The sequence below is a fragment of the Anguilla rostrata genome, chromosome 7 (assembly GCF_018555375.3).
Source record: "Anguilla rostrata isolate EN2019 chromosome 7, ASM1855537v3, whole genome shotgun sequence".
Classification (NCBI taxonomy): Eukaryota; Metazoa; Chordata; class Actinopteri; order Anguilliformes; family Anguillidae; genus Anguilla; species Anguilla rostrata.
Window position 1 is genome coordinate 5,435,663 of NC_057939.1, and position 25,853 is coordinate 5,461,515.

At 42.2% G+C, this 25,853-nt stretch overlaps 2 protein-coding genes and 2 non-coding genes across 4 annotated transcripts; all 4 read right to left on the reverse strand.

Annotated features, from left to right (window-relative positions):
- Positions 1–1,700: 1,700 nt before the first annotated feature.
- LOC135258842 (troponin I, slow skeletal muscle-like) lies at positions 1,701–6,925 on the reverse strand. The gene is made up of 8 exons (XM_064342482.1): positions 6,862–6,925; positions 6,615–6,637; positions 5,452–5,493; positions 4,830–4,871; positions 4,426–4,557; positions 4,018–4,107; positions 3,038–3,220; positions 1,701–2,502 (listed from the first exon to the last, which is right to left on the reverse strand). Exons 3-8 carry the CDS (start codon positions 5,470–5,472, stop codon positions 2,401–2,403), a joined length of 570 nt encoding a protein of 189 aa, XP_064198552.1. The 5' UTR covers positions 5,473–5,493; positions 6,615–6,637; positions 6,862–6,925; the 3' UTR covers positions 1,701–2,400.
- Positions 6,926–11,671: 4,746 nt separating this feature from the next.
- trnal-cag (transfer RNA leucine (anticodon CAG)) lies at positions 11,672–11,754 on the reverse strand. Its single transcript has one exon. It is a non-coding gene; the product is annotated as a tRNA-Leu (tRNA).
- Positions 11,755–12,042: 288 nt separating this feature from the next.
- On the reverse strand, positions 12,043–12,125 carry trnal-cag (transfer RNA leucine (anticodon CAG)). Its single transcript has one exon. It is a non-coding gene; the product is annotated as a tRNA-Leu (tRNA).
- Positions 12,126–14,266: 2,141 nt separating this feature from the next.
- On the reverse strand, positions 14,267–24,301 carry chkb (choline kinase beta). Its single transcript, XM_064342462.1, has 11 exons — positions 23,400–24,301; positions 22,883–22,991; positions 22,005–22,118; positions 21,719–21,852; positions 21,174–21,278; positions 20,257–20,315; positions 19,783–19,876; positions 19,161–19,269; positions 18,681–18,787; positions 18,292–18,373; positions 14,267–17,326 (listed from the first exon to the last, which is right to left on the reverse strand). Exons 1-11 carry the CDS (start codon positions 23,672–23,674, stop codon positions 17,270–17,272), a joined length of 1,245 nt encoding a protein of 414 aa, XP_064198532.1. The 5' UTR covers positions 23,675–24,301; the 3' UTR covers positions 14,267–17,269.
- Positions 24,302–25,853: the final 1,552 nt, after the last annotated feature.

The window sequence follows — 25,853 nt, forward strand, 5'->3', positions numbered from 1 at the left end:
ACAGACTTGAAAAGAGGCGTTTGTTAGAAAGCCAGAGGGAGACCCCTAGTGTTGCAGATTTACTTTGGCACCTCGGTCTGAGGTCATTGATGTTGCTCTCACAACAGGAAGACAATACTGAGGCATGGTGTGACTTACTCCAAACAAAGTGTTGTATCAGTTCTCAAGTATTAGCACACTGTAGCCTTAACTTAATGTGTGTGTGTGTGTGTGTCCCCTGAGCTATATCTGTCCTGGGGAAGGACAATGGACAGATTTCGAGGCGTGATGTCAAGTTCAACCAAGGAGATGTAACGTGTGTCGAAACTTAAGCAGCTTACTGTTTTAAAGATTTAAATGATCTATGTGAAGCAGGCCTATTCTCTTTAACAATAACTCCATTAGAAATGTTGAGTTTCACATGGTACACAAAGCACAGTAGAATTTAACAGTATCTCACGGGGGGTGGGGGGGGGCTAGGTAGCTTAGCGTTCTGTCTTTCTTTCTTCCACCATGGTGCCTTTTAAAAGATGCTGGATACTCTTGATTTCTCTCTACTCTGGGTTTCTCTCCCACCTCGTCCCTGTGTCCTCCTCCTCCATGAAAGGGAAGCGCATGTTCTGTTTGCCACACGCCGACTCTCTTGCTTGTCCACCGGGATCGGACGGCGAACACCGGACACTCAGCACCCCTTTAGTGACACGAAAACTGCGGGCGTAACTCCGTCACAATCTCACACCAGGGCCCCTTCTTCTTTTTTTGGCTCCCGTGCATCGCTTGGGGGGGCGGCGGGGGGGCAACCTTCTCTCAACCTTCAGCAGACCAAAGAGGATTTATGGCCGGTGTCCGTGTGTTCCTGTCCAGCTATGAATTCGTATTTTCTTACACAGGCCAACGGTGCCAAGAATACTTGTGTGGGCTTTTTGTCGGCTTTGGTGTCAGAGGTTCACTGTTGTTTAAATTGTCAGTGAAGACAGTGCTGCCTGAGGTCCCCGTCATGAGCTGAGTTGGAACAGCAAGCAACGTCCATTTGGTCGCCTTTCATGTTATGATATATTTTGCTAACATCTTTAGTGGGGCTCTCAAATTTAGGCCTGGAGCCCCCTGTGTGCGGTGGTCTTTAACATCGGGACCGAGATGATAGAGGACTCGTGTCTTACGTGCCCAGGGGTGCAGAACACCAGTCGGTTATTTTATTTTATTTTTTCGACAAATTACCCCAGTCTTAATTTTTTGGCTGTTGGCCTACATGTTGGCTGCTGGTTGATTCCCGTATTGGACGACAAAAAAGTGATTAGGATACTTATGCAGTGTGTAGCTATAGTTGATGCTTAAAAACGTTGTCAGCTCAAGATGTGATTGGCCTATAATCTGAGAGCAGACACAAAGTCCTGAAACAGGTCAACCGTCGTCGTTCACACCAGGTTGAAGGACATTTCAACATACAGGCTACTTTTACTAAAATTAGAGCAGCTTCTCTGCTCTGCCCAGTAGACAGTGGCTGTGAAGGGAAAGGAGAGTTACATATTTGACCTTTTAACCTTGAAGCAGTCTCTGTGTCCAACCCACAATGCGTGATGTCTATATCCCCTCTGCTTCTGACATACTGTCATTTTTCGTCTACATTTCGTCTACAAACCTGCCTACAGCTGTGTGGCTTTAGCTGGCCAACTTATTTTGTAAATTGTTTCCATGATCGGTAATAAGGTACAACCATAAAATAAGCATATATAGGCATATTTATTTAGTTCATTATAGTTCTGTCCATTGCTTGCTTTTTTCATACTGTTGAAAGTTTCGTTAAAAAACTAAAGAATGTACTTGAATAAATTATTTAATAATAAATAGTGATTTGTGAACAATAAGTGGCATAGCTGCATTAAGATTGTTTGCTTGTACATACTGTGCAATCTATGTAGCAGTTAAGTTCCTTTTGTGTAATTATGGCAAGAGTGTTAAATTGTACAGAGACATTGTTGAACCCAGCATCCCTAAGGTAAGTTCTCAGTGAGAGTCATTTTGAGAAATGGATAAAAGTAAAATATGGTAAACTTGCCCCAGTTTCCGTTATTACATTGGCCTCTCCTTTGGAACTATAAGTTACAGATACAGACTACAGTGGTCATTATAGAATCGCCCTACACCATCCACATATGCACTTATCCTACCGTGCCGTTTAACTTAATTCTTCGAAGCCCAATTCTTATAAGGTTAAGTTGCATTTGGGTCCCAATGCAGTAATGTCATCACTGGGAACTTGGAAATTTAAGCCCTGCCAACTTGTGAAATGATAAGATTTGTCTGGGAGCGTCCACTCCAAACATCTTCTCTGTTTTCTATAAAATACTCAACCCTTTCAGACTTCTTCTCTTCGGTCTTCCCAGAAGCCTGTTTGTACCGGCTCCGCAGTCAGGTGAGCTCTCACTGCGCCCCACCTGCCGCGTCAAACATCTTCTTCCTGCCCTCCATGCCCGACATGGCCTCCACGTTCTTCCGCCAGTCGCCCACTTCAGTGGTGAGCACCTGCCGTAAGAGAGGGCGCCCACAGTTAGGCCTAGTCCACTGATCTCACCTGATAGGCTCGCGTGCCACTCGCCTGGCATTAATGGGCCACAGACCATTCTATGCAATTAGTTTTCTAAGGTCCCACAGGGAGCAGGACTGGACTCCGCTGTTATATAGCATTCATTATATGTAATCACTCTTCCCAGTCATGAAAGATGCCATCTCATTAAGTATGTAATGACAGAGTGTGACCAAGGACTTAGCCTTGACTAGCTGTCTTTAGATCTAACACAGGGGTGTCCAATCATATCCAGAAAGGGCCGGTGTGTGTTAGGGTTAGGGTTAACCCAGCAGTATGACACCTGATTCAGCTGATTAACTAATCCTAGTCTTCAATCAAGATCTCTGATTGATAAGTAGAATCAGGTGTCTTAGTGTTGGACTAAGACAAAGACCTGCACCCACACTGGCCCTTTTTGGATCAGATTGGGGACCCCTGGTCTACACTATTGCAGAGGTGTAGTGTGTGCCGAGTGCCCCCCCGGCCCCGTACCTTCTCCTGTTTGATGTCCTCCTTTTTGACAGATTTGAGGTTGGCGCGCAGGTCCATGGAGCCCTTGTGTTTGGAGCCCAGCAGGGCCCGCATCATCTCGTCCGCGGACACGCGCACCTTCCTCAGGGCCGGCTTCTTGAACTTCCCCCCCAGGTCCTGGATCTTCAGCTTCAGCTCATGGATCTGGGCCAGGTGAGAAACAGGTGTGTTGTGTCGGGGGGGGGGGGGTGATGATGTCACAACGAATGAGCGGGTGTTTGTACCGACAGCCACACCCACATCCCAGTAGGCTTCCCCTTGTAGTTCTTGTAGAACTGTTTTTACTAGAATTTGACTTTTGGACCAATAGGTAGCTCTGTTTGACCAAGAAGAATTGTTTCGTAGTTCAATAGCGGGGATATACTGTAATGCTGCAAGAGACGATCTTTCACGTCAGAGGTAAAAAAGGAGCCTCTGATTGTGGTAACTAAAGATCCAATGGCTGCTCTCCGGTGTCCTTCTCAAGATTCCCAACATGGCTTTCTAAATCTGTGTGTGTAACCGCTCCACGTATCAAATGCATCGTGACCACGCATGCTGATGCGTCGTGCGGTTTCAAAATATCCGCTATAAATCAAACGCGGTGGCGTAAGCATACGGTGTAGATTGCATTTCGTCATTCCTCCCCGTGCTAGAGAGGTAATGGAAGCCGGAGGGCAGTGTAGGACACTGTGAATGCAATTTCATTCATTCATTCATCTGTTAATTCATTAATTCATCCATTCATTCATTCATTTTGTCAAGAGCTGCTCCAAAACAAAATCACAAAATCTTGGACTAAAAACTGTTGGAGGGTGTTTAGAGTTCACTGATTTAGCACTGGGTTCAAAAATCATGGTCACAGGAGCAAGGCATCATTCGATAAAATAGGTCTTATGTCATAACGTCATTCTCTCTAAAGCTGACCATCGCATGATTGTGTAGGTCGAACGCATACATACGTCTCGATTGTTCTTGACAACTTTTGCTTCGTAGTCATACCGTTCCTCATCCACAATATCGATTCTTGAATGAAGTTGCTTGCAGAGTTTCTATGGGAAGGAACAAACCATTCAATTTTGTTACACTTATTAGGGAAAGAAGTAACTGAAATATAAAGTAATTTCAAAATCGGTGAACAATGAGCACTTTCTGACAACCGCAGTTACTCATTCCTAGAGTAGGTATGAGTAACTGTATGTAGTTATACAACAGACTGGATTGTTACAGAAGAAAATTTGCTGCATGATGTGTTCATGTCTTGTCGGTGAACCAATGCCAACTACTAATAAGGGGGCTTCATTCACCTCAAAATGTCTTCCTCATTACAGCCATTTAGCTACCTATTGGACAAGCCACTTGTCACTCACCTGCAGCTCATCCAATTGCAGGCCAGACATTTGCAGTGGGGGCAGTTTCTCGCCCAGGTAGCGCACCTTCTCTGCGTCTCGGTCCAGCTTCTCTTTCTCCAGGTCTTCCATAGCCCGACTCAGGAGCAGAATCTGGGGGGCGGGGGGTGTATGAAAAAGCTCAGCTTGGAACAACACATTTACTTTAAACACATTATCTGTCAAAGTTACTACTTTTGTTACAAATATACGATTTATGTGTTACAAAAAGGACTGTGCTGAAATTAATACGAAATGTGTTGTCCATCAACATGAATGGATAATATTGTATATTGTACCATATTGTAAGCTCTATGGTGAAAGGTACCCTGGATTATGTGGTCTGTGAAGCAGGTAGATGACAGTGAACTGGACAGGCTCCTTACCTTCAGAGAAAGCTTTCGGGAAGCCGAGATCTTTGACTTTGGCTGTCAAAATATAAAAACAGTCTCATGTCACTACTTGTGGACTTGCATTGCCTCTACTGTGATGTATTGCACTGGTTTAGGCATCCCCAATGGATAACTAAACTCACTCTTAATGTTATGTAGGCCTAGGCTAGCAACAACCATATGAATATATCTGGCCATTGCTTTGGTATTCTAAACAAAATAATTATACTTTTTAAGTATAATTCTAAAATATTTTTCATGTTGTATTGACCAATTTTGTAACTTGAAAATAAGACTTCAAATGGAGTGACTCAGAATTCCCCAACTTTCCCTAACTATGGGGTAAAACCATCTTTGGACGTGGTATGACAACATGTAGGATTCCGTAGGTCTGTGGTAGAATAATATTTCCATCTCATTTGGCCTTCAATCAGTTGATTGTTGTCCACCGTCATTCAGACTATGGTGAATATATCTTTCCCAGATGTACATGCATCCATATATCAGCATGTCTTTGTATGTGTATGTATAGTATGTGCATATGTTTCATGTACACACACATACATACATGCATACATACATACATACATACATAGCACACGTGTGCTGCAAATACCTTGGCATCCCTGGGAGGCATGGGCCTCGGTGCAGCGCGTTCCTGAAAAGCGACAGCGTGAGTCACATCTCTACACTATAACCACCTGGCCACTGACTGACACATGGACGACATATGCAGGACCTGCATAAATAAATAAAACTTAATGCCCTACAAACGGATTAACACTAGAGACGTTTCTAAGCGCACTCTCAGTAGACCGACACGAACATTCTTAGAACACACAGGTAAAATCAGACTGGCATTGGCTGTTATTGAGTGATGACTTTAATATGAAATCAAGTGTAACATCACCATACATTTCAATTTTAATGCTTTCCTTTCTTCACTATTTACAAATTTACGATCTCAATTTAGATATTTAGTGGATGCTTTTAGCCAAAATGCCTTTCAGAAGGTAAATTCTTCCTTTGTTTTAATAGCTAAGAATATGGTATTACTTGAAGGATTTCGTAGCTTCATGATTCATCATCCCTATAAGCTGCTCATAGTGCAACGCCCGATCTCTTCTTTACTCAGACGACTGTGTATATTTAATTTGGGAGTGGCATTGGTCCTACCTATACTTAAAAAATAAAGAAAATCTTGAGTGCTTCAACACAAATATAACTAAAATGGCTACCTTTGCATTATATACTGCCTACATCTTTATGGGCATAGCAACAGTAGTTTGCAAGTGTGAGTTACCAAGTTACATTCGGAGTATTTATTAATAGAGCAAATTTAAGAATGACTATTTTCTTCTTACCTCACTGCAATAAGCATTTTGAAGATGGAAATGGATAGACAAACAGGTGTACAAATAAAACAAGAAGAATGCGTCAACAAAAAATAGCTTAGACATATTTCTCTAAGTAAAGAATAGTCTTTCCTAAACATCAATAGTATATTAATTTAATGTGTGAATGTACAGTAAACACAATTTATTTTATAGAATGTTACATTTTGTGTAGAATCGTCTCATTAGCACTAATGAACTCGCATGTGGTGATGGATTAAGACAAAAATGAAACAATGTGTATTATTTTAAAAGGAGGATTTGGTGTAGTGTTCAGTCAAATCGATCAAAACAATATGCTTGTTAGTAAAGCACAAAAATGAAACATTCTCAATTGAAAAGGACAAATCTTGAAAATAACATCTTAATATAAATATCATCCTACTTACTCATCTGCCATTGTAGAACCTTTGGAAAAGAAAAAATGTGTTTCTTTGCTAAAGACATACTGATGATGATTTAAGCACGGTCACTTGTAATTTAACCCTTTACTATTAATTCTAATTAATTCTTTTGCACTCCATCATTATTGAAGCCAAAATTAACAAAACATTTTTTTAAAAAATAAAAGCATCTGCAATTATGTTCTAGAACTGAGGGAAAAAAATTGAATTAATAAATGCGAGCGTTACCTGAGTTGCTTTGTCGAAGAGGGTTGCAGTTAACAGGAGGGTAGCTGTAACAATTGGGGCTTACACGTGGCAGCCGGACAATAAATATAGCGCCCTGTCATTGGAATGCCATGACTCACAGCCACAAAATGAAATATCATCTCTCGTGACACTGTGACAATACAGGCCGATGTAATAATACATCCCTACGTCTCACTTGTTTCAGCAGGAAACGTCACTCTCTTAGCCTCCAGATTTATTGAATTATTTTTGAAATTGACCAATGAAATAGACCAATGATTGAAGATGCTCAACTGCCTGGCCAATCAAATAATGACGACGTGTTTAAAAACTCAACTGTGAAATGTCCATAGCCCATACGTTTTCACTGAAAAATATCACAATATAGACTGTGTGTCGACAAAATATCAAAATAGCTAAAAAAAAACTTTAAAAAAAACTGGTCCATTTAATTTTGAAACAGGGCAAAACAAACAAATAATCTGTGGCTCTGACTAAATAATTTTACATGTCCTATTATTCTATACGATATTTCTGGCTTCCCATCAATCATATGTGAAGCAAGTAGGTGTGACCCTGTGAAATGTGTAGGGATATCTTGTTCTGTACTTTAAACCTCCTGTCAGTTCAGCTCTCGTGTAGGTCGAAGATCATGTAACATTTCCAGGAAGCCAGTGGGTGCTGAAAGCCCACCAGTAGTCATGTGTCCAGAAATTTGAGTGCTCTGGGTGCTATAGGACAGACTCCCTTCCCACAATCCCCTTCTTCCCAAACTACTGAGAGCCTAAAAGGCCTTTTCTCATCAACTGTGTAAACTTAAAATCACTGTTTCATTAGATTATACCACTGTTGCATTCGATAATAGCAAAGACGTTTATTATAGATGTCATTTTTTGAGCAGGGTAATAGCAGGTGGCTTGAAATCGAAGAACAGTGTTCACTGTGTGATGAACAGGACTGTGTTCTCGGCTATGAATAACTACGAAATGAGCGCAGTGTTTTTGTAGCTGTTCCAATGGCCATGGTAAGCACTTTTGCACGTCACTTTGGATGAAAGCGTCTGCTAAATAAATGTAATGAAATGCAATGTAAAAAATAAAATCCTTGCCCCGGCGGAACAAATGAGGAATGAACACGGGTCCCCTCCTCCACCCCTTTGATAGGGGGAATTTCGGTTCTGTTTATTGGATGAGGAACAGCTGATGGCGGGTTTGCAGGTTTGCGGGGGGGTTACACGCCCAGAAGGCGTGTAACCTCCATACAGGCCACTGGAACCTTGACCGTGAGGGCGAAACCGGGGGTTCCTTGGATTGTATAAATACCAGGTGCGCATAGCCTCGCATGCTAAATATGTCTGCCCGTGTTAACGCCTTTCCTTCTTAGGCAGGCTAACTGTCGGACAAATCCCAGGCTTTGACATTTAATTTGTGCAAATCCACCAGGCAGCGCAGGCTAGGCTTTCCCCTTTCTATATCTGGAATCCTGGAACTCTTCACATTTGAGGGACTTCCCCACCTCCACACACACACACACACATACACACACACTAACAAGTACGCACACACTCACATGTTTGTATTGCTATACTTGTGAGGACTTCTCATTGACTTACGTTCATTCCGTAACCTCTAACCCTAACTCTAATCCCAACCACTACATGCCTAACCTTAACCCTAACCTTAACCTAATTGTAACCCTAACCCTAACCCTAAGTCCTACCCCTAAAACAGCCTCTTGAACTTGTGGGGACCAGCAAAAGGTCCCCACCTTGCATAGTTTTCCTCATCTTTCTATCCTTGTGGGGACATTTGGTTCTCACAAAGATAGTAAAACATGCCCACACACACACACACTCGGTCACTCCTTCAGGGTCATTGAGGAACTTTCAAAGAAAGTTTATATTCGAGTCAGCAACAGATCAGGTCCCTTACTTATTCCACACCTTTACGTAATGGTGGCATTAGTGGCTGATGTATTAATAATGTCAGGCATTTCCAAATGCAGAAAAAGAGACCCCCCACACTGCCCCTCTTGTTGGAAAGCATGTTTGGCCAGTCAGCAGGAGATTACCTAGCAATCATTTACATTGCCTTTATACAATATGCCATACACTATAAAAGCCCTTCTGTGTCCTTCAGGAACACTTTGGGACAAAACAGCAATGAATGGACAAAAAGAACTACTCCCCTTTCAAATGTGGAATACAATAAGCTTCAGGTCAAGGCCAATAAGCATATTCTTATTTACATTTTAGATGTAGAATAAATGTACACAATTGCAAAAAAAAGAAAAGGCATTGACAAAAAAATAGTTTATATTCACTGCATAACATGCAGAGGATACAATAGATCAAGATCTATTGTGGAATCTGTTTAGCCAATCAACTATTGTTTCTCCCTGTGCATGCTGGAGTTCAGCAATATTGATCTGTTTACATAGATCCAGACTAGACTGAGAATGCTGCATTGTTCAATTGTTTCTTTCCCCCTAAGTCAAATTCAATAGCAGCTATTTCCTAATTATTACTCATTGAGCTATTGCACTGCCTGACTGGAATCACAACCAGCAATATACAGAGAGTCTGCCGACCTTTTCAGAGAAGAAGGGTTTGTGTCAGAGTCGGTGAAAATGCCTGTCTTATTGAATACATAGCAAGTTTCATGGCTCTGATGAAACTTCGACTGAGAAAGACCAATCAGGAGTTTGGTGCAATCCAACAAATGATTACATGTAATATGATTTCCTGTTCGATCATGCCAAACTGCAACTGGTCTGCAGCTGGTGAATCTCCTCTTGTATCTGGTTACCAGGGCAATTTGGTTCAGCTGCACTTTCAGGAATCAGGAGTGTCATCCAGGATGCCTGGCAGTAAATAATTGGAATTGGAATTGGAATCTGTAAGCGTATGTAGGTAGTCAGTAGATCATATGAGCAGTTACATTCCGGATGTGCTTCACAGGTAACAGTAAAACCGTTCTGTCAGAAGTGGGATTCGAACCCACGCCTCCAGAGGAGACTGCGACCTGAACGCAGCGCCTTACGCCGGGCACCCACCGCACGCGTCGCGTAAACAGCAGGGCGAAGCAGCACGGCGCGACGCGTAGGGTGTCTCCACTGGTTCCGTTTGTGTCGCGCAAAGGCTTGCTTAAAGCTCTATATTCCTAGTAGCTCTCGCAGTCTGCAGTGGGATTACATCGTGTATATCACGTTTGTTCACGACTGTTGATTATGGGTTAAGTGAATACTTTGGTGAGAGGCCTTTTTCAGTTTGTTAATTTGGTAATATTTCGTTAACTCGTAAATACGTGAGAAAGTAAACGCTTTCAAGCTCATTATCATAAACTTAAATCGCAACGTAGCCTGCATAACAATCAATCTCAAACTGTATTAATTTATTTGCTTGGTTAACAAGCGTGCCAATTTCATGAAGAATATGTAATGATCATAATAATAATAAATAATCCGTAATCAACCATTGGGAATTCCCGTGTTGTCTTGCCATTCACGTCAAAACATTTATAGGATCAGATTTAGTAAAATCAGCTAATCATGAAAAAGTCAGTAACAGTTTTAATCTTGAAGGGATATGAACACCACAACGCCATGAACACCGGAAGCTTTGAAGTACAAGTGCAATAAAGGCTTGCTTACAACTTCATTTATAAAATAGGTGCATTTTCATCGGCAAGACCACTAAATAATCTGATTTTTTTAAAGCTCTGTGGATTATCTGATTTTTATTAACAAGCCCTTTTTGAAAACACGGCGAACGAAGACATCGGAGAAGTCAAATAGGCTGAGCAATGGTTGGTTAAAAACTATCTTCCAATACTCGAGCTAACAAACCGCTGCTCGGTGCATTCCCTTTTACGTCACTCAATAGCCTACGTCTTTCTGTGGTGTATTTTCAAATTTACCCCACCCCCTCCGGAAAATAAGACAGCGAAACTAAGTTTGGCTTTCCCCCAGGTTCCAGTTATTTATTTATTTTTACAAAACGAAAAGGCTTGTATTTTTTTAGCTGCATAAAAAATATCTGGGAGGTAACTAGGGACACACCCCCAGTAATATAAGAATGAAATATAAATCAGAGCATGTATACCTAGCATTTTAGAGCATATTTCTGTGTATAAACAGGCCAACGTGACGCGCAACAAGCCGAAAAAATAGAACAGAAGCGAAAAACTACGCTTCAGTTCGCTTGTGTCGCGCGAGCTTCGCAGCCGGTACGCGACGCGTTCGCATCTGGTGGAGACGACGTCGCCCGCTGCCGTTGTAATAACAGTACTTCAACTACGCTTCAGTTACGCGCGTAATACGCGCGTAGCGCGCTCGCGGCCGATACGCGTGCGGTGGGTGCCCGGCTTTAGACCGCTCGGCCATCCTGACTGATATACTGCCCTGATATACTGACTGATATACGGCCATCCTGACTGATTCCCCCTGTGGGGTTTGTCCAGAAATCACTGCAGCCAGGTAGTGCAATGTTCCTGAGATTAAAGACAACATATTGCTGATGTGCGATTTAAAATTAAAGTAGGACTCTAAGATAAACCTTAAAAGCATACTGGATGCTGGATTTTTTTTTTTTACCTTGATGCTATTATAAAAATACCTTGCTAAGGCATATCTGTGATGCACTGGCGATCTTGTTCTTTATGCGCTTTCGCCAAATTCCTGCTCCTTTACCTGTATTTGTTGTTATGCATTCATGAGATGAGATGGTGATATGCATTTCTCAGCCTGTGCTGGTTGTAGCTGGATTCTTGTTTGTTTGGGCCCCCCTGGTGGTCAGAGATAAAATCACAACTGTCAGAAGTGGGATTCGAACCCACACCTCCAGGGGAGACTGCGACCTGAACGCAGCGCCTTAGACCGCTCGGCCATCCTGACTGATATACTGTGCTGCTCACCGTAGTAGGAAGCACATTTCACCACTAGGGGGCCTGAACAAACGAGATATGACCTGGAAGTGCAGGCATGCAGGGGGGAGGGGCCAAGTGTTCAGATGATCTTTTGATCTTTGGTAAGAGAGCTGTTCCTTAAGCTGCCTGATAGGCTAGCACCAAGGCATTGAATTTGACGTGAGCACATATAGGTAGACAGAGATGAGAAGGGGATTGACATTGCTGAGGTTGCGGTTGTAAAATTCTGGATGTGCTTCACAGGTAAAAACTGATCTGTCAGAAGTGGGATTCGAACCCACGCCTCCAGAGGAGACTGCGACCTGAACGCAGCGCCTTAGACCGCTCGGCCATCCTGACTGATGTACTGCTCTGCTCACAGTAGTAGGAAGCACATTTCACCACCAGGGGGCCTGAACAAACAAGAGATGTGACCTGAGGGGCAGTCGTGCAGAGGAAAGGGGCCAAGAGTACAGAAGATCTTTGGTAAGCGAGCTGTTCCTTCAGCTGCCTGATAGGCTAGCACAGAGGCTTTGAATTTCACATTTGCGCATACAGGTAGACGTAGAGATGAGATGAGAAGGGATTGACATTGCAGTTGTAACATTCTGGATGTGCTTCAGAGGTAAAAACAGATCTGTTAAAAGTGTTTGGCACGTTGTATTGGCAAAGAAAGGATATGTCAATTATTATAAGACTCAAAAACAACATGGGCTGAATCAATATTATGCCACTGCATAATTATTTTCTTCTTTCACAGTTAATAAGAGAATTGTTCACTCTTTTAGCAGTTCTATGGAATTCATGATGGCCACAAATTAGCCAAAGATAACTCAAATTACCTCAAAGAGCACCTTGTATTGTCACATGTCAATATACTGTTGGCAAACGGAGCCCAATGAAGCTCCACCTCCCTCGAAGACTAGTTTCTGAGTAGCACAAGAAATGTGTGGCTCGCTGCCAATGATAATAAAAAGAGGAAGACCAGGAGTAACTCATGAAAAAACTATTTAGCAGCTGTCACCACCCTCAGCACTAACTGGCTAATGCCACAGCCACTAGGCATCTTGTTTTACATACGGTCTAGATTTTGCATCAGCTGTTTGGAGGACAGTCACAATACTCTATTCAGTGTCTCCATTACACAAATATTGATGGCAAGTATTTTCATTCATGTATTTTGTTTTGTTTACTTTTTCTTTCTAACATCTTACACCTGTGAAAAACGGTGCTTGTATATTGAAAAAAGTGATAGGCTTAGTCAATATGTTTCTGAAAAGTAGAATTTCTTTTGTCAGAAAAATATTTTCCTAACATTAAATGTGTGAAATGTTCTTAGTGCTTATGTAGATACATCTTTCACCCATATACTGTATACGGTGCGAGTTCCCACTCTAGCCCCCACTAGATGGAGCCATTTAGTCGATAAATACTGTTGTTTTGTTCAAAATGCCCTTGTCATAAGTACATTTAAGGTCTTTGAACATGATTGCTACATTTTTCAATAACTAAATTTTTGACACTCTTTTCTACTAAGGTTTTATTAGGCAGTTCTGCAGCATAATAAGCACATTTTAAGCGTTAGACCTCACAAAAAATCTAGCACACAAATACAGGTACACAGATAATGACTGACAAATTGACCAATATGGAGGTCATATCGGTTCAATGAACAGCAAATTGATTATTCTTGGATCAACCATCTCAGTTCGCAGAATTGGACCATTTCAAATTTGCGATCTTCATTGAAGTAGCACGGTTATTGGAGTCATATATATAGTTTAAATATTTGTGTCCGTACATTGAAACAGCCTACTTACACTATAGCAGAATACAAATTTCACAGGTCGGTTCAATGCCATGTTTGTTGTGGAGCAATTCTAAAATTGCATGATTTGACCAGTAATGACAAATCATTTCTCTCTCTTCCACTCTCCTGTGTGCTTAATATGTTAGTGGCGTCTTTCTCTTGCGGTGATATCAGCTGCTGTGGTCACTTACGAGTTTACACGCTACGTGGTCTTAAAATAGTCTGGCGATTTATGCCCAGCTTTCCGGTTGTCTTGCAAAACCCCCAAGATGTTGAAACAATCCTACTGCCCAACGGTAACTGAAACTGTTTTGTCAAAACTCCTTGAGAACAGTCTCGCTCAGCTATGTGAACGGGAATGTAAAAAAAAGCCATTTATTGCAAGTCATAATTCGAAATAGTCTTTGTGAATAAGACACGTCCTGTATTTCAGTTTGAACAATAGTTTGATTGATGATGATTCTAAGATTTTTCCCAAGTCATCAAAATATAAACAATTTATGGTTCAAGTAACTAAATTTAACTACAGATGCTCATTACTTTTGTTAGAATGGCTTATTGCTTTCTATGGGGGTAATAACAGTATTGTGTACTATGGTATAATGTATTCAATAACACCTCATTTTAGTGTCAGATTAGAGTTGACCAGTGTGAAACCAAGATACGTCTACACAGTAAGAACACACACATATCAGATGCAGAAAACAGAGTTTTATTAACCAAAATTAAAACAAAATTGCTATCAAAGCTTACAAAAAAATAATAAAGCTGAGAGACTGCCAAAAAAAAAAAAAATCTGACACAAGACCTTTCATCTGGTTCCTGAGGTCACATTTAATGGAAAAATATTCTGAGAAGTTTCTTTAGTTTTTGTGATATTCAGACATTTGAATGTATTATTTTTGCTCAAGCGGTACCACAAATGAGTTTACTGTTAATATACTGGAACAGAGAAAGGTTAGTTCAGTCATAGTAAATAAGCCAGACCAAATTTTACAGAACAAATTTTGAGAAGATACCCCAAAGTCGAGGCCATATAATCTAGGCATCTCCTAATCTCTCACTGCATAAAGATGCAGAAGACATGATCAAAAACACAAACACAAGAACAGAACCCCCATTCCACAGTAACCACACCCTTCAAGGGCTCCCCTATATCACCACTGTGCTTTACTAGACTTGCCCAGAGATAAACTCTGGAGGGCAATTTGCATATGGTTACATTGATATTATTACAAATACAGAACAAAATCTCTCCCCCCCCAAAAAAAGAAGTCAGAATAACTGTAATCTGCAATGCAGGAATTGTGAGGGAACCTACATTCAGAAGGAATCAATTTTTAGTTGAACACGTAACGTTCACTTGGTCAATATGCAGACACACAATCAGCAGAGTGAATTTTTTTTTGTTAAAACAAATGCTGACGCATGCTAACCGACACAAGCGAGGGAAAGCTTGCTCGTCTTTTGGATCTACCGAATAAGTAACTGACAAAGGGACCCCAAACTGAAATTCCAAACGGCAAAACTGGCCCAATTATTTGCAGATAGCCTCATGTTTACAAAATAAATTTTTTTCCAAGTCAATGCGATTTTAGGGCCTCAGCAAAGCGAAGGTCAAAGGCTTTTATGTTCAATCTTCCCGCTTGCTGAGGTTTCTTAGCTAAACAAGCTCCTCGGTAAAATAGACAAGATGCAGTTTTCTAACGAGGCGGGCAGCATTCGCGACTACAATTTGTGCAGAACGCCATTACAGTTTGCACTGTGCGTCATAAGGCCAATCGTGTACTACCGAGTAAAGCCCTATACAAAAGTATCAATGCAGGTCTACGCTAGCCCTTACCAGCAAACCTGATACGAGTGCTCTGAACGTGCACGCAATGACAAGCAAGTACGTCGTTCGGTATAAAACAGTGCCTGCATGCGTATTTAAAAGGCCGGTTGGGCAATGCCTTAGTGGAGCACTGTTGAGCCATTTGTGGCCCCCCCAACCTAATTAATATACATTAGCCCCATTCTGGTGATGCAAAAGGAGACTAGAATTGGAACAGAATACTACCAAACTAGTGTAAAATTGCCTTTGGCCCTCCGAGCAGTTTTAAAAGACGCTGAAAAAGAGAAAGTATAAAAACATTCAAAAAGATAAAATATAAATAAAGGAATTTAAAAAAGGTGATGGTGTAAAAAATGTTTTTAAAAACTCTACAAGAGGGAAGTATGGGGCATTTCATTGTGGTCTGATTTTCATGGGATTTAGGAGGTGGACTGCAATTGGAACAAAAGATTTCTTGTGTATTTCAGGGGCACCCTGTACCGCCTACCAGAACTGCGCTAAGCAAACTTAGGGGACGAGGAGGGTCATCTGCTACGCCGAGGGCTTTCGTTCTTGTCCTTTGGGTCTACTATCTTACTGGCTGTGTTCACTATCTTTGCCAGCTTAACCCCTGTACTTACAGGTAAGGTTCCCACGCCATGCAGTAATATTGAACAACGCACTTTCGAACAAACGCAAAAAAACAGCCTCCCGATATTTTCTGGCTTTTTCAAAACTCCATGAGAACTGTCTCACTTAGATATGTGAACAAGAATATTTCAAAAAAAGCCAGAAAATCTGGAATATTCTGACACTAAAATATGATACAAGGGAATATTTTCTCTACCATGCTCATGTATCAATGATTCTACCTGCGGGTCAAACACGTGGAAGAAATAACACCAGGATAGCGTGAAATGTACATACAGGAAAACAACTTTGATTTGAACATCACAGGTGAAGAACAAGCAAAGCACGATTAACATTTTTAAAACGCCATCAAACCCTGAACGCAGGGTTGACAGCACAGCCAACGGGTTCTGGTCTGAAGCTCCCAGGATGCCTTGCAAACACGCCGCTATGAGACAAAGATTGCACACATAAATGATAAAGATGCACAAAACACCGATGAACACACTTTTGGATGATGCCAGTTTTGGACCCTTTAGCTTTGCGGCGTTGCGAGAACAACATGGCGGGCAGTTAAATTACGAAAAAAAAAAGTACCAGTGAACGAGATCACTAGACACAAATATGAATAACAGGTGAATTTTTAACAAGAATCCAGGTAAAATTCTTTCTGTTGAGTTTTCTTCCTGATGGTCCATCTACATTGACATGCGCAAGCATACAATAAATAAATTCTGCGTCAAGAAAATGTTAGAAAAAAAAAACAGTAACGTCTTTCTTTGTATTACAATAGAGGGTAACGAAAGCATGCAGCATATATTTGGTGTGGTATTAGCCCACAAGAATCTCGGGTTATACGTTGATATTAATTAGATCAACGTGAATGCTATTAGTTACAGTAAATGTTTTTATGTACATGTGGTATTTTTAAGCGCTGGTCTTCTTGTGGACAGCTGGCGACATCCAACAGTTGCTTTGGAATTTATCAGCCTAGCCCATGCAGGGTTTTTGTATTCTCCACCCAGGTGCCCTTTTTAAAGGTCAGTGCTGTTTGTCCTTTCCTCCACTGCTTGGGATCCAAGTGCATGCTGGTCCAATTAAAATCAGAAGAGTTCAGAGTGCTCTGAAAACGGGAACTCAGAATGTCACAAAAGATGGTACTTTAACTCTGACCAGTTACAGTAAACGGAATTAATTTTGCTTTGAGTTAGAGATGGGGGGAGGGGGAGGGGGGAACGGACTGTCGGCAAATTACGTAAACATCTTTTTTTGATTGAAGTAGGCGTTAAATCGACTCTGAGCGTAGTCCTGGAAGACAAAAGAGAAATATCTGGATTTTAACCCTTTAAAATGTAAGATCACAAATATGTTAACATTCTTAACGGAACATTCTAACCCTCATGTAACAATCAGTTCTAGAACACTGACTTAAAATTTTTAAAAAACATTCCCAAAAAAATCCTACTCTTCAAAGGGTTAAACAGCCTTGTGAATCTACTTCTAAAGCAAAATGCCACTTTCTACGCCAACGAGATTATTTGGCAAATCAACAGTCAGATCAAAATACACATTTAGAATGCCCAACTGTATCCATAGCAATGTCTTCTAACAAGTTAAGATAGCACAGAGTATCATACACAGCCTTCCAAAATGTGTGATAAAATCACTGCATTCGCAGAGTACACTTCATGCAGTGGCCTCTGGCCACAGCAGGCAGCCAGCAGACCAGAGGAGCAGCTTCAGTGCAATCAGATAGCGATGGTACTGCTGACTAGCAATCCTGACGTGACCTGCAAAGTCTGCTGGGAAAAAATTTAATCCTCAAGACACGTTCTGCACGTTGCCTAAACACACCTTGTCCCTTTGGTCATTCCCACTGGTCTTTATGGAGAGACTATCTACACCAGTAAACCTACCTACCATAGGCTAAGAAAGACTGAGTCATCATGTTTTTCTGTTTATTTGTATGGTAACATGACATAACGAAGAGAACAGGCCATTCAGCCCAACAATGCTCGCCATTTTCCCAACTAAAGTGCACCTAACCAGAGCACCAGGTACAATTTAGGCAGGAAAATGGCGAGCATTGTTGGGCTGAATGGCCTGCTCTCATCGTTATGTCATGTTACCATACAAATAAACAGAACAACATGATGACTCAGTGTTTCTAACAGCTGTGCTCGTGGGGAAAGAGAAGACCCAGCGGACCTGTTTCAGTAAAATCTGTTCCTCAGGTTCTCACTGATTTCAGGAATCGTTGCTGCCGTACTTACCATATACCCAAACTCGATTGTAGACATTTTCGCCTGGATGATGGACCACAAACCCCACAGGAAATGAGAGGCCAAAGCGTAGCTGGGATGAGAGAGGCACGTAAAGTACAGTTGAAGTTTAGCGCAGAGACTGCCATACCGCGGCCTTTTGTGAATCGGAAACGGTGTTGGGGCAGTGTTGGGGCACATGTCGGGGCATGGTGTGAGGGTACGGTGTTGGGGCATGGTGTTGGGGCACGGTATCGGAGCGCGGTGTTGGGGCACTGTGGTGGAGCACTGTGGTGGAGTGCGGTGTTGGGGCAGTATTGGGGCATATGGCGGGGCATGGTGTCGGGGCACGGTGTGAGGGCACGGTGTGAGGGTACGGTGTTGGGGCACGGTGTTCATACCGGTTGCTTTCGTTGATCAGCCCCTCCTCGACCCTCGCTCGGTCTTCAACCGTCATGCTCTCGGCATATCCCCCGCTTTCCGCCAGGTAGCTCCGGAAGAAATGCAACTGTGAAGGAAAAACGAATAAAAGGCATAAAAAATATATATTCCAAACAAGGAAACTATGCTTTCAGTGAGAGTAAGAATGCTCACTACCAGAAAAGCAGGGTACAGTAAGTCAAGTTAGAACTTGACACTCATTACATTACATTTCAGGCATTTAGCAGACGCTCTTATCCAGAGAGACTTACACAACCTTTTACACAGCACTCATCACTTGACCTATGAAAATGCTTTCCAACAAACACTTCTTCACAAAACAAGTACGGCACCATACACGGCTTAATTTATATAGGAGTAAGGAAAACAAATTTGGATTCATAAACAGTTATTCTGATTGGTAAAATGAGGAGGGAGAAACACATCTGACGCAGACTGACCTGCTGTTCCCTGCTGGGGTAGTTCTCCATGTTCTCCTTGTAGAACGGCCACTTGTCGTAGGTGTAGTCGTACGCCCACTCGCAGAAGTGATTGCCGAAGTCGAAACCCCTGAAGAACAGTGTGATTTTTAGGAAAATCAAGTACGCCATTTTTTTCCCCTTTTTTGTAGAAGCAAAATCATAATGTTAGTAATTGTTGTACGATCGATGTGATCCACTGGCTATTCACGATTGATCATGGAACACTAGTTACCGTTACAAAAGCAGTGTATTCACCCCATGAGTGAGAGGGAGAGGTGAATTGAACTAAATAACTGTATGATCTTCCCATGGAACCGCACTGAATGTGCGTTAAACAGTCTTGATAAGGTGTTATAGATATTTAGTCCAGTTCACCTCTCTCACTAGTTACCACCTGTCAGTCAAGCCTGATAAATACAAAGAAATTAAACACACAGCAAGGAGACAGAATGCACCTCTTACAGAGAGAGCAGCATCTTCTGGCCATTAGCACACCAGAAGAGTGTTACAATCTACCAATGACAGGTCACATGACTTTGCGTGTGCGATGATATTCAAGAAGACTGCGGCTTTGTGGGTAAGTGTCAAGCCACCGCCTCACCTGAAATTATAGCTGCTGTACTCAAAATCTATGAGCATGAGCTTTTCTGTCGAAGAGGGGTCCTGTTCAACACCATCCAGCATAAGAATATTCCCTGCGCAACAAAAACGATAAGTGCTCAGCAATACAAATGAGTCACAAATATTTCTCTAATTTTTAGAATTCATGAATTTCTGTTTTTTGGTTAAATTTTTTATTTGCCGGAAGAGGGTGGGGGATGAATCCCCTTTTACGTTAAAACATGCAGCAAGTCACCTGAACACTGACTTGTAGTATGCTAAATATGAATGACAGTATGCCAAATATGCAAAGTATGCTGAATATGCATGGCACTTTAAATAGACACCCCAGCTAGTCCTGCAGCCCAATTTACCAGGAAGTGACTCTGACTGGTCTTCTGAAGTGGATCACATGACCAGAAATTAGCTCCAAGAGAGGAAGTGTGCATCGCTCACTTGCCATACGAACGCTTACCTTCCTGTACATCGTTGTGGCAGAACACTACAGGAGAGGGGGTCTCTGCTAACAGTGTTCTAAAAAGGGAAATAAAGCCATCGTTTTGCTTTATTTATTTATTTATTTTTTTAAACTCAAACATGCAAACTGTATATTGGAGAAAGATGAAATGGTAAAAAAAATGCAGTGGGACAATATAGAAAAGAGATGAAATTGTGGAAATTGTTTTAGGTTGATGTAGAGAATTGGAGTCGCAACAACAGCAGCGTGTTATCATTTCTTGGAGATCTTGCGCAGCAAACAGAAGCAGTGCGCGATCAGTGACCGAGTACGTGGCATCCAGCAGAGGCGACTCTCGCATTCCTGGCTCTGTGCGTCACTGTGAATGCGGGTCACTGCCGCGGGCTGCACGGTACGGGCAGCCGCGCGCCAACTGCGAGAGCCAACGACCTTGTGTCGCTGTGATTGACAGGCCGGTCTGAGCGTTATTTTTTTTAGCGGTAGCGTGTGGCTCCTGGCCCCGCCAATCCATTCCGTGGCTGGGCAGTAACACGTAACACACTGGGAGTGCTTCCAGCACAGAGCTGCCTGCCAGATTTTAAGGTTGCAAACTCATGACTCAAAGCCACCCTCTTCCTGACAGTGGCGGGAGGGGTCGTGACCCCTGTCCTGAGCGGAACTGCCTTATTTTGCCAGCTGCTGACGCGCGTGAAGCAATCGCTACACTTTGCTCTCCATATCAAAACACTTGACTGGTACACATCCAGCGTGTCACGGAGAACTCGTGCTAAATCAGACTCTTCACAGCTGAGTTCCTCTAGTTACGCAAGAGGCCTGGCCTGTGTGCTGAAGGATGAAATGCCATTCTTTCAGTTCCAGAGAAATTATGCCAGTAAAACTAATGCCCCGCCCTCTCCCCCTAGCCCCGCCCTCACCGTAGGCTTTCCAGCTCTGCCTGCAGGTTGTACTTCATCAACTTATTGAACTTCTTCACGTGAGCATCCCGGACAAACTTCAGCTGCAGAACTTGCTCCATGTACCTGCAAGTACAGGTGGAGATTAGGCTCTTCTGTAAAAAACAAGTTGACAACATGACATCTTATGACAAGACACATCTGTCAATTCCTCCCCTGCCTGATAGATGTGCACAGGAAATATATAAGCCTATATGCATATGTTAATTAGTCATAGTAAATAAACAGAATTGATAAAATATCCAGGATCTATAAACTTCAATATTCATACATTACACACAACGTTCATTTGAGAACCTAGTCACATTCTCAGATATATTAGCTGGAAAACATAAGAATGAAATGGATACCCGTAACAGTCCACAGTTGTGCTCGCCATTATTGTATATGTCTGTAACCACGCTTGTCATGTGACCATACCTGTATATGACTGTTCCTGGGGTGTAACTGTACCCGTATATGACCGTTCCTATGGCGCTACTCTACCTTTGTCTGTGTTGCTGTACCTGTCTATGGTCCCTAACAGCCACTTGGGCTCCTTGTTGAAGGGCATGGCCATCCCGTGGAAGCGGGCCACCTTCGTAGCGATCTCCGCCGACACCTCCGGGTCACGGAGCTGTTCGGTCCGCAGGTGCTTGCTCTGAAAAACCCGCAACAGAGCGATGCTTCGCGACGGACTGCTTTCAAAACCCCACGGGCCTACTGAAGAGGCGCCCGTCCTGACGGGCGGGGGGACGGGGACGGGACGGGGGGGCTTTGTGAACCCCCGTCCTGTACGGGACTCCCGCTTACCGGCATGTACTGCTCCAGACGACCCTCGGGGAAGACGCCGTAGAGGTTTGGGCCCAGCTGCCTCTCCGCCAGAATGGCGAACATCACGCTTTCCGACACCAGGGAGTCCACGCCCTGCCACACATGCAGGCGAACCCACGCATAAGAGCCTCGTTTACCGATAGCAACACCGTCTGCATCCTCAACATTAACACTGCTGAACATCTCTAAACCTCAAAAGTCAACATCGCAAACACGCGGAATCAAATTCTAGCTAGTTAAAACAGTGGATGGAAAGCTGGGGCTTAATTTTATAATATTACCATAAGAGCAACAATGAGAAATGGTGATGTTGAGCCATCCATACTTTGAAGTATGCAAGTCTGAGGTCTTGTGTTTTTAAACATGTTTCTGATTACCACACAATGCTTAAAAACATGTTAACTACATTTCAACAAGCCAAATTGAAAGCTTCTTATCATTAAATTGAAATTTAGAAGAATACAATGTTGAAACTAGTCATCAAGTTCCAGAAGAAATTGTTTACTGTTTGTTGAAAGCTCAGGTACTATGCTATCTTTAAAATAGCATATTGTTATATAAGTATAGTAAGCGTGTTATGAGCAGCATTGGAAGTGGTAGTAAGGCTAGTAGTAGTCACAGGATATCATTATTGCTGTAGTATGTCTAACTTAAAAACTGTAGGAGTTTAGTCAGGAAAATAATATTTTTAAAATATATATATATTTTGCAGCAGAATGGTAGTTTGCACAGTCAGCAAGCGAACTACTAATATTAAATGAGCTAGAAATGAGAAATGAGCAGACCGTTTCTGCAATCTTTTATAAATGAAAGCTGGCGTTTTCTGTATATTCGCAGGCCAGCGGAAAAGAACTGACCCGGAGGATGGCTCCGTACACGCGCAGCAGCACCTGTCGCGGTTCGTCACCGACGCACTGCGCGTGGTCGGGCAGGCTGCACAGGTACAGCAGGTTACTCAGGCCACCGCTGCAATAACGCACATCCAGATAAATTGAGGCAAAGAAAAGACCAATCAGAATATAACTGAAAGCAATAGCCTATCGGTCTGAAACTCATTAAAAATGTGTCAATAGAGAACAGCGTTGTTTTGGTCCTTTTGGACATCTTCAAGTTTAAATTTACTGGACGTACTAGATCAAGGGTTATACACTCTAGGGACCCAGCATATATGCTGGTTTTTGTTCCAGGGATAATTATACCCTCTACATTAAAAAAAGTGGTATGATTTTTAACTGGACACTTCTGTCAAAAGCAGGATTATTACCAATAATATTGGTTGTTTTTGCTCTGTGAACTTGGCTGGCAAGAAATATTACAACTGTAGTAATTAATGTGCCATATGTTCTACTTCGGTTCGTCTGGTCATCGCATTACCGGACAATGCTGATCTGGAAATCCGTCTCGTGAATGGTTTTCCACGTCCCGGAAAGGAAGTCCCGGCACCAGGCGTACGCCCTGACCCTCGTGTCCCTGTCAACCTCTTCGGTGTGCCCATCTCGGTACGACTCGGCTTCCGAGTCGTCATCATAATTAGGACTCGGGGCCCGCAGATGATTCTCTTTGATAATGTTAATCAACGTGTCTCCTTTTCCTTTCGGCGCATGAAATCCAGTGTCTTCCGTCTTCACTGTAGGAATGCTTCTCTGCATTGTGCCCAGTTAGTTACTTTTAGCCGGGTTGTTAAATGATGCTTTAAAATGTAATGCTAGAACGGTATAATTACGATATCGAGCTTGTTACACGGTCTGACCTTCCCGGGAAAGGTTAGCTAAATAGGTAATCAACTAACGTCAACCAATTTATAACTTCGATGTCTGCTAGTTAACCGTCTCTACAAGCTAAGAAGTTAGCTATCGATGTTCGACCAACCATACAAACATCATAACTTGCCCAGATAGCCAGTTAGCTGCTTACATTCAAGCAAATTACAGACCTGTTTATCCGGAGCATGTGGGTACCAGAAATTCGCAGTGCTTTTATTTATTTCAAAGACTAACGTTAACTTACTTCGATAGCTCGCTAGCTACTAATCAGCATGTGCACCAATAGCTTTCTAACATAGTCCAGAGCCACGATGATTCTTAGTTCTGACAACCGTCTAGTTAGCAATTTGGAGAGCTAGCTGACACGCTAAATTCAATAAACGTTAATCTGGATTATATCTGTCAAAATCATAACATATATAACATCCGCCCTACAGCCAAAATCATGGCACACGCAGTTTCATTCACGCCACCTTGACTCGTCATTTCATTTGCTACAGTCTCCGAGACAGGAAACGCATACATTGGTTTAGAAACATGAAGGGCGGAGATTCCGCTTTTCGCTTACTACAGAGCCCCCTGGCTTACTATAGCAAAGACTTATGGGTAAGAGAGTTCCAGTGTTTACAGTACAACAAAAAGCGTGCTGGTGCTGACTGGGCTTTGCCCTTAATCAGTGCTAACTCAGGCGGCCGAGTTACTTAATATGAATTTAAATATTATATTCATATTACAATATTAATATTTACTTGCCACAGTTCACACCCCAAATAATTATTTTCAATAAAGTCCACCAAAAATAAATAAATCTCTATTCAATTTCTACTTTTTAAAGTTAGTCTCATCTTACAGAACTGTCGCCTGCCATGAATTCCTGTTTCACTGGGGTGTAAAAATGATGTAACACGCATGTAAAATTTCATCTCCCACCATAGGGAATGTCAAACTCTCACAACAAATGACACAAATAACAGTTTCACCTTTACATGTCATTGCATGGTCACACAAATATAAAAATGTTTGGCGCTGGAAATTGTCACAGTTCCCATTTCTTCCCACCAGAGGCCGCCAGTTCCCCAACCCCAGTGTGTCATTCCCCTGTTTCTTTGCTTGGACGTCGCATTTTGTTTGCGTCTTTTTCCATTAGCTGTTAGCACTATGCGCCTTGTTTCTGCTTGCTTGTGGTTGAACTGGTTGCTGTTATGTTTGTGTTATTAAGATAGTTATTGTAGTAAAGTACTCTTTGTTCAACTTTCCCCTGTACCCTGTGTTCGTCTCTACACTTGGACCCTATTCTATTTCCTTGTAATAGGTAAAAAGACTGTTTGAAAAAAAGGCATACCTATGTTGGAATACAGTGGTGGATCTTTGATGTTACAGGATTGCATCTGCTGGTCATGGGACTTTTGTTAAGGTCAATAGAATCAGCAAGTGCCAAGATATTTTTACCAAAAAATCACCGGTTCTTCCTGCCAGTAACCTCAAACTGTGCTTCACAGAGTACAGTGAAAACAGGGTATGAGCATTTGTGATACTTTTTTGGGGAAAGGGGTATGTTTAAAGGGTTACTTTGGTTCATTCCATTGAAGTAGCTAATGTTTTCTAGATGTATATTCCACTTTTGAGAATTAAAATATGCATCTTTTCATCTTTTTTCAGAGTGTGAATAATTTTGGAGATGCATACAAGCAGTAGGCCTACTGGCCACATGAAAGGGCTCAACACCCTGTTTTTATGTTTTGTTGCTGTTGTTTGCTACCTGTATAAAGTTGTTTGTAGGATTCGTAGGCACAGGCATCGCAGTAAAATTGCTATGCGTTTTCTCACCGCAGGTGTCGCTATAATCCCCAAAAGGAATTCAGCACCGGAGCCGCTGAAGAGCGCCAGAAAACCCCGCAGCTCGCGGGTCCTTTGACAACCGTGTACAGCATCACAAGGGCAGAGAAGTCTGTATCCCTTTGTAAAACTGTTACAAACCGTTATAGCCTACTGTCTTCTCAACGAGAACATCAAATCGTATAACTCACATGCTTCATTCACGTTATTGATAGCCTGTGCATATATG

What these genes read in the sequence shown, in the direction of transcription:
- LOC135258842 (XM_064342482.1), bottom strand. Translation starts at nt 5,472, where the DNA reads ATGCCTCCCAGGGATGCCAAG. An exon ending in TTGTCAAGAACAATCGAGAC is followed by an intron (nt 3,221 to 4,017) that starts GTATGTATGCGT and finishes CACCTGGCCCAG; the next exon opens with ATCCATGAGCTGAAGCTGAA. An exon ending in AGGACATCAAACAGGAGAAG is followed by an intron (nt 2,503 to 3,037) that starts GTACGGGGCCGG and finishes CTCTTACGGCAG; the next exon opens with GTGCTCACCACTGAAGTGGG.
- chkb (XM_064342462.1), bottom strand. Translation starts at nt 23,674, where the DNA reads ATGCAGAGAAGCATTCCTACAGTGAAGACGGAAGACACTGGATTTCAT. An exon ending in TGTACGGAGCCATCCTCCGG is followed by an intron (nt 22,119 to 22,882) that starts GTCAGTTCTTTT and finishes CATGTGTGGCAG; the next exon opens with GGCGTGGACTCCCTGGTGTC. An exon ending in TACAGCAGCTATAATTTCAG is followed by an intron (nt 19,270 to 19,782) that starts GTGAGGCGGTGG and finishes ACTGTTCTTCAG; the next exon opens with GGGTTTCGACTTCGGCAATC.